Genomic DNA, 7915 nt, shown 5'->3' with positions numbered 1-7915 from the left:
AATTAAATGAAAAGTTTAGTGTTTAACCCCAAGTTGAGAGCTCACACTGTTCGTTAGAAAATATATTTCAGCAGTCTTGAACACCAGCCATTTGAAATAGTACTTCAATTTGGAATTCATTTTCATTTGGAAACAGTTTCAATGCTATATCACTCATGTGTTTGGGGGAAAAGTATACTCCATTTTTGTCTTGTTGAGTTGACTAATTAGTCCGGTTTGTCTAAATCCACTTCACTTAGTTAAAGTTACTGTGGAATACTACAATGTTTGGGGATTGGAAATGCCAAAATAATACCATAATACTTTTAAAACAAAAAGTAAACATAAACTCTATTGCCTAGTGCCTATCGTATAACCATGACTACGTACATATCAATACTGCACAGCAATATCTAAATGTTGAAATTAACCACCAGTTTTGATGTGCTATAATTTGGATCAAAACAATCAAGTGCTTCCAGATATTGATATCAAAACAATTAAATAATATTTTTTTCAGATTTGAAAGGTCGTTTTAGGTATTTTGTAGAATACACTGTATTGCTTGTACCCATAAATAAATAGTAAAGCTATACAAAATAGCCAACGAATGAAATGATATTCCTCTTTGGTTTGATCACATTTTGGGCTCAAGGCTATGTAATATCCCTGGGATTCAATGGTGATTATTCAACCGTATTTCCAGTACTTCTTACTTTCTGCACAACTGCAACAGCAGTGGCTATAGTAAAGCAGCAATATATACAAATCCGATTTTTGTAGTAATAGCAAAACTAACATTTTGTAAACGTATCTCTTTTCAGGGTATATACTCCTATGAGGTGGGTAGTTTTTGAAAAAGAAAAAGTTGAAAAACAGTTGGAACTTATTTTCCAAGTCTACTTTTTCAGAAGTAACACTTGACATGGTTATTTCAAGCTTTACAGGTTTTGGCTTTATATTTTATCAGAGAATTTAAAGTTTTGGTAAAGAAAAAAAAGTAGAATAAGAACGTTTGTTGTGTGGGACTCCGAAAATGGGGTAAACTAGTTCTAAGCCAATTAGCCATACCTCCACACAGATGTTCTACCAGTGAGACATCAGAGAGCGGAATATCCTAGGGAGGAGCTTTGACTTTTCCAATTCTAGGCTGTCGGTGGAATTCGGATGTCACAAGAAAGCAGAAATACTTATCTAAGGAAGACTTGAAGACACAAGACATTAAAAAACATACAGAAATTTGAAAAAGAGAATCAAAGGTTATTCGTTTTACTTTGCTCAATGACGGTGACTCCTTGAGTCCCTGACATCACTCCTTTTTCTTTTTCTTTTTTTCTTCGTTGCCGTCGATTCTAAACATTCGGTGTTTGATTCGGTTTTGTCTATAGCACTCTAGATTGATCCTGTTCGCTTCGTAACGCTCCCACACTGGAGCTCTTCTTGTTAACATCATGTTACAAAAATAATTTTGGTGGTATTCATGCGCATAGGTCTATGGCACTGTAATACATTTGGTACTGATGTTGATTCACTGATGTTCCATCCTCCTTTAGAACCCCCATTCAGTTGATCATATACAAAAGGCACCTAATTGGCATAGTCACTGGTGCAGGAATAAGGCTAGCCATTATTACCCTGCTAAACATCTGTTTAAAATGTAAACCCCCTTTTAGAAGGCGTCATTTCGAATGAAATTGTTCCGTGTTGTCAATATCACCGTGTCTCTAACCCTGGGGGGGTGGCCAACCCCGTTTTCGGTCTTTTATTTCATCCCATCACACGCAATTTCATGTGTACATTTTAGTAAACCAGCACTAAAAGTGTCTCTTCTCGTCACAATATTAAAACAACCTAATTTTTTTTTTTTTTTACATAAGTCTTTCAAAAATGTACATATTTTGAGCATATTGCTTATGGTAGCTCTTGGGGTTAACATTCTTATGGAGTAATGTCACCAATATTCTTGGTGACATCGTTTCGGCAGGAGGGGAGGGGAGGGATGAGGGAAGTGTGGGAGCATTATAATTTCTTCCTCTCTAGGTAGTTGGAGGGGACCCAGCCCTTGCGGGGGTGCAGGCTGTCCTGAACCTGGCAGTACCACCATCCGTTTGGGTTCCTGTCCAGAACCTCCAGAGAGGTTCCCTCAGGGAAGCCCATGGTCTCGTCGTCTCCACGGTAATCAGCTATGGAAACGTACACCTCCCGCAGGTTATTGTGGATCAGCTGACTCTTCTCAATGGGCTTGGGCCTGACTGTGGACACAGGGATGCCATTACGCTGCCCGACCCTGGTTAAGGCATCCGTTGCACTTCCTGCTCCGAATCCCATGCCAGAGGAGCCCATGGCAGAACGCTCGGAGGGTCTTGTCCGGGTCTCGGCGACCACCTGGGGCCGCACAGCGTTGAAGGAGGCGTTACGGCGGACGCCGAGGGTGGCGGATCCAGAGCGGTACTGGTCGCTGGCACCCAGAGACTCGTTCCTCCTCAGGGAGCCTGTCATGTAGTGGTGGGAGTCCCTGGTGGGCTGTGGTGTGGACACAAACACAGACTGCGGCCTCACGGCGACCTGGCGGACCCCGTTCCTCATCCTCACGGCTCCATTTACCAGCGTTGAGGGTTTGGAGAAGCCCCCCGGAGGCTTGGAGGGGATGGGGGGAGTGTTCCTCCTCAGGCCCTGCTGCTGCTGGTTCAGCCCCTGGAGGTTGATGCTGTTGAGCGCCAGCACACGCTGCTCATTCTTCTCCAGGCTGTTGGACTTGCTCCCACTGCCGGAGTGGTGCCCGTCAGACTCTGAGCCGCCTGCCTCCCCAGTGCCATGACGGAGGGGCTCCAGGTAGAAGGTGGGGGCCCAGCCCTCCTCGTCGCCCCAGCGGACGAACCACCAGCCGCTCTCCTGCCTCTCCAGCACCTCCACCTCCACGCCGGCGGGGAAGCTCAGCTCCGACTCCTGGACCTTATCGTAGGCATCCGTGGTCCGGTACAGGGTCATGCCCTCCAGGTCTGAGTCCCCACGGCTCCCCTTGGAGTAGATGGAGGACACGTCGGAGGTACTGCGGGAGGAGACTGAGTCTTCTGAGGAGATGACGGAGGCCGTTTCAGAGTCCTCTCCGCGGGAGGGTTTGAGGCCAGTGTGACGGAGCTGACCGGTGGGCCTGAGGTGGCGTCTCAGGGAGCTGATGTCCATCCTCTCCGGGCTTTGGGGCTCCGACTTTGTAGTCAGCAGGGGTTTAGGCCTCACTGACGGCTTGGGTTTGGTGGAGGGGCTCTGGCCTATCCTCTGCTCCACGCTCCGAAAGCCTGGGCCTTTCCTGGAGCCACGGCCTGACTCGTCTGAGGACGACCTGGGGCTGGTGTCCCCGGCTCTGCCTAGGGTCTGGCTGCGGCTGAGCTCCGGAGTCATCTTCTTGGTGGGTTTACCCGCCAGAGGTGAGGAGCCTGAGGGTTTGCGTGGCACGGTGGAGGAGTGGTAACTCTTTGGAGAGTTGGGCCCACTGGAGCCTTTGGCAGAGGCTCCTTCATCACTGCTACGTCTGAAGCCATCGTTCTCATAGATGCACTCCTCCTTGGTCACCTCCTCGACGGAGGCTCTTCTGTAGGAGGGTCTCCTATGGCATATGACAGGCGAGGCCTTGCAGACAGGAGGGGAGCCGCGGTACTTCTCACACATCACACTGTTGATCTTCACCTCCAGGGGGCGCTCTCCCTGGAGTGAATCTGTGTCCGATTCGCCATCGCACCCAACAGCGGGAATGTCGTACTCCGGCTCCTCGTACACAGGCCTGCTGGGGGATTCTGGGGCTTTGGAGGCGGAGTTACTGGGCAAGGGAGCCTCCTCAGAGTCTTGCTTCTTGACAGGCGGTGCCGGGGGCGGGACTTTGGGCCGGGTGAGTGTGCTGGTTCGTCGACTGAGGTTGGGCTTCTTGCGTTTGTCAATGTAGGAGCAGGGGGCCCACCCTTCCATCTCCCCGATCTGGACATACCACCAGCCACCAGAGTTCTTCTCTATGACCTACACAAAGTAAACAAAATAAAGAACAACAACATTCAGTCTTATTTGATGTTAACATTCACTTTTAACGATGCCTCTCATGAGAATACAGTAGATTTGATATGTGTTGATTTAATATCTTGATTTGATCAATGGCTATATATATCATCAATGAAAAGTCAAAAAAAAAAAAGTCAAAAAGAAAAGTCAAAAAATAAATTAATAATGGATGTACCAATCTCAGATTGCCCCTTTAAAGTGTTTGGTTACATTCTAAGAGTACATTCAACAATATTCTAGGTAACATTCTAACAGTATTATGGATTTAAAAAACTAAATGTTGTCTTTGTTTAAAATTACCTGTCCACCCTGACTCAGTAAGTATGCAGTATTCTGCTGCATCATCAAATTCAAGCAGACTCTCAAGGCCTATGCAACATCAGCATTTCTCTCCTTAGTGGGCATTCTATCAGCATGAATATTTGATAGGCTCAGACAGATGTCAATACCAACAGATGTAGTTATGGGTTCTTACATCAGCCTTTTGTCCTCCACGGAAACTGATGCCATCAGATATGACGGACTGGAACTCTGCAATGGTGTAATACTCCGCTTCCACAGTAGGGGGCTCTGGTGGTTTGGGTAACTGGAATCCCTACAGTTTCAAAGGGAATAGAGGAAAGGTTTAGGCAACTATTTACATTTAACTTACGCAGTAATAACTGTAATTTAAAGCATTGTATTGACATGATGTTACATAGTAATAAAGTAAATCTGTGCCATACCAAATTAGTTTCTCTTCTGGGGGGAGGCTTTTGCCTGAGGTTTGGAGACCCTGTTGAATGGAATAAAATATTAGCATCATCTATCTATGAACTGTGCTTGGAGAATAAGTGCAATTAGTATACACTGCAAAATAAAACAATTAAAACAAATCTCAGTGCATATCTAATACCTTATACACAATTCCACTGGGTTAGGTTTTTTCCTTGACTTGAGTTATTCCACACACAAGTTCAGTAATGATGAACAGGTTTATGCTTAAGCACTCGCATGTGTTACAGACTGAGAGTCACACAACAATGCATCCAATCTAGTGGCTTACCTATAGCATCAAAGCCTATGTAGAAAGAAGACAAACAAATCATTGACTTTCTTCTCAGCAAAGTAGTGCAAATTGCACTCCACTCTCTGTTAGATATATATATTGTAGATATATATTATATATAGTGTAGATATTGGACAGCTGGTAACATATTTTCGCTACTCACTGCACATTTTGTTTAGTGTTGAGTAACACCACAAAGCAATAATGGCTTCCACAAAATTGTTTCATGTTGTTGTGATGTTGTCATACGTCTTTGTTAAGTATGTTGAGACCCCTGTGTGAAATGCACTTTAAATAAAGTTTCACTTAATTTGATATGACTCACCAATCTCCACTCTATGTGGCGCCACGCGGGCTATGGCAGGGGAGCCGGACTCTGCTTTCCCCTTACTGTCCTGCAGGGCGGCGCCAGCACCTGGCCCTAAGCTGGGGCTGGAGCCTGGCCCAGAAGAGCTGAAGCCCGGGTGGGGGCTGTGGCTGGGGCTTGGGCCAGTAAGGTCAGGATTACAGGGCATGGGCAGACTGATCTCGCTCTTGGAGATGTGGCGTTCAGGCGTGGTCTCTCCGTCCGTCGGGATGTCCTTCTCGCTGACGGACTTCTTCTGGAGCAGGTTGCTGATCTCCATGATGTTGCCGATGATCTCCACGGGCCCAGTGAGAGTCTTCTTGCGGGGGGAGAATTCTTCCTTCATCTTTTTCAGGTAGGAGGCAGGGGCCCAGCCCTCCTTCCCCAGGTACCTGTTAGCAGACGGTGGGGAGAGAAGGGACTGATTAATCACTGGTCAGGTCATCAGTCTTCAAATGTGTTACAGTGCATCATCATGCTGTTGTTGAGGCAGGTTCCTAGTCCAGGACTAAATCACACTTGTAATAGACATCGAAGAGACTTTATTCTATAATTAAGGCTGATTGCCTGTGATTACTTCATGTGTGCAAAGTAAGCATTTCATTGTATAATATGCATCCTATATCATGCTTGTAAATTGGCCCATTGTGGTTATGTCACTATGTATCGTAAGAATTAATTTAACCCTAAATGTGCCATATTTCCAACCTCTTGAGGGAGTCTTTATTCCTGAATTCCAACACTGACCATCTCTGACCACTAGATGTCCTCATATTTATCAACACAGCCAGGCGGACTGAGCAGAGCAGTGTGGACGTATGAGAGACGTAACAGGGCCTGTCTTTAAGCCAGAGCAGAGCACCATGTGATAGTCATCAGTGGGCTGGAGGTTCACTCACTCACATGGCCCTGGGGCCATGGGGAAACTACAAACAACAGGCAGGAAATGCGCATTTACTGAATAAACAACACACTGATACACACCCCCACCCACACCCGTACCCACACACAGACACACACACACAGAAACACACACAGAAACACACACACATGCAGACAAGCATACACACACACACAAACACACTCACATCCACACACATGCTAGCAAGCAAGCACGCACGCATGCATGCATGCACGCACACACGCACACGCACACGCACACACACACACACACACACACACACACACACACACACACACACACACACGTACACAGCGACACACATCATTATTCACCACACACTGACATTTACACAGATCACACACAGAGCTTCCACTAGGTCTCCACTGTTGGGCATATGTTAACAGTTTCAACCCAATACCATTAAACTGATGAGACATACCACTGCTTTGATCACATCTCTGAATAATGAAATGTAAGAACACTCTCTATGGACCCATTTTGATTTGTGTGTGAACCAAAACATTCACTTGGCCCGATTCCAACTCTATCACCCACTTCCCTTACCTAAGCCCTTCAACCAATCGACTGAGGATTTGGATTGGAACGGTGCCCATTCAACATGACATGGGATCAAATATGGGTGTTTACTTAAATCAGAGGTCACCCATTGGCTGACATGACACTCGCTCCACAGTGAGGACCAATCAGAGAAGGCGCTCACCTGATGTACCACCAGCCTTCCAGGTTCTTTTGGATGACCTCCACGGTGACCCCTTTCTCAAAGCCGATCTCGTCCTTCCCCTGGCTGGCATATGGCTGGACCGTGACGTACTTCTCCTCTGGAGAGGTGGATAAAGAAGAAGAAAGGGAGAGAGAGAGAGAGAGAGAGAGAAAGACAGAGAGAATATGAGTATGAGTATCTACTGGTCAAAATCTCTGCCATTTTTAAATACAGTGAAAATATTTCAACATTGCTCTTAAAAAAGCATTCAGTGGCAAGCGACCAAACTGTGCCATATGGGAAAGTGGCTGGAATCCTCCAGTGAAGTGTACCAATCAGACTCAGTTTAACCGTATTCTCCCTCATTCTCCATTGTAAGCACAAACAGCGCCCTCTGGTGGACACTATCAACACAACAAGCCTCTCTCATGTCCAGTAGTGAGACACAGCCAAACCCAGGCTCACAGTGAGGACAAGGCTGCTGAAAGCATCTGTTTGAAGGCTGCAGAGGGGCCTCCCTGCAGGAGATAAGGACCAGAGGAAGAAGCTTCTCCGATCCCTATCTGTCCCCTCAACCTCAGGCTCCGCTGGGCTGCCGAAAGGCAGATAAGAAACATCCCCCACCGCTGTGAGTCTGTATTAAAAACGGATGGAAAGAGGGAGATAGAGAGGGAAAGAGAGAGACAGAGAGGGGGAGGGGGAGAGAGAGAGAAAAGAGAGAGAGAGAGAGAGACAGAGAGAGAGAGAGAGAGAGAGAAAAGAGAAAGAGAGAGAGAGAGAGAGAAAAGATAGAGAGAGAGAGAGAGAGAGAGAGAGAGAGAGAGAGAGAGATAGAGAAACAGAGGGAGCGAGGGGGGGTCGGGAGAAGCC

The 7915-nt window shown here is 46.6% G+C and overlaps 1 protein-coding gene across 1 annotated transcript in view; it reads right to left on the bottom strand.

Annotated features, from left to right (window-relative positions):
- Nucleotides 1-600: 600 nt before the first annotated feature.
- Nucleotides 601-7915, bottom strand: part of sh3pxd2aa (SH3 and PX domains 2Aa) — a 26621-nt gene continuing 19306 nt past the window's right edge. The window contains exons 4-8 of the mRNA XM_083694208.1: nt 7046-7163; nt 5400-5812; nt 4752-4801; nt 4502-4621; nt 601-3987 (exon numbers count right to left, since the gene is read on the bottom strand). Coding sequence (XP_083550334.1) covers nt 1999-3987; nt 4502-4621; nt 4752-4801; nt 5400-5812; nt 7046-7163 — 2690 coding nt within the window. The 3' untranslated portion in view covers nt 601-1998. The remainder of the gene's footprint in view (nt 3988-4501; nt 4622-4751; nt 4802-5399; nt 5813-7045; nt 7164-7915) is intronic.

Source organism: Argentina silus, assembly GCF_951799395.1.
Source record: "Argentina silus genome assembly, chromosome: 22".
In the NCBI taxonomy this organism is placed as follows: Eukaryota; Metazoa; Chordata; class Actinopteri; order Argentiniformes; family Argentinidae; genus Argentina; species Argentina silus.
Note: the sequence above shows the minus strand (reverse complement) of the source record. Positions and strands in the feature narration are given on the sequence as shown.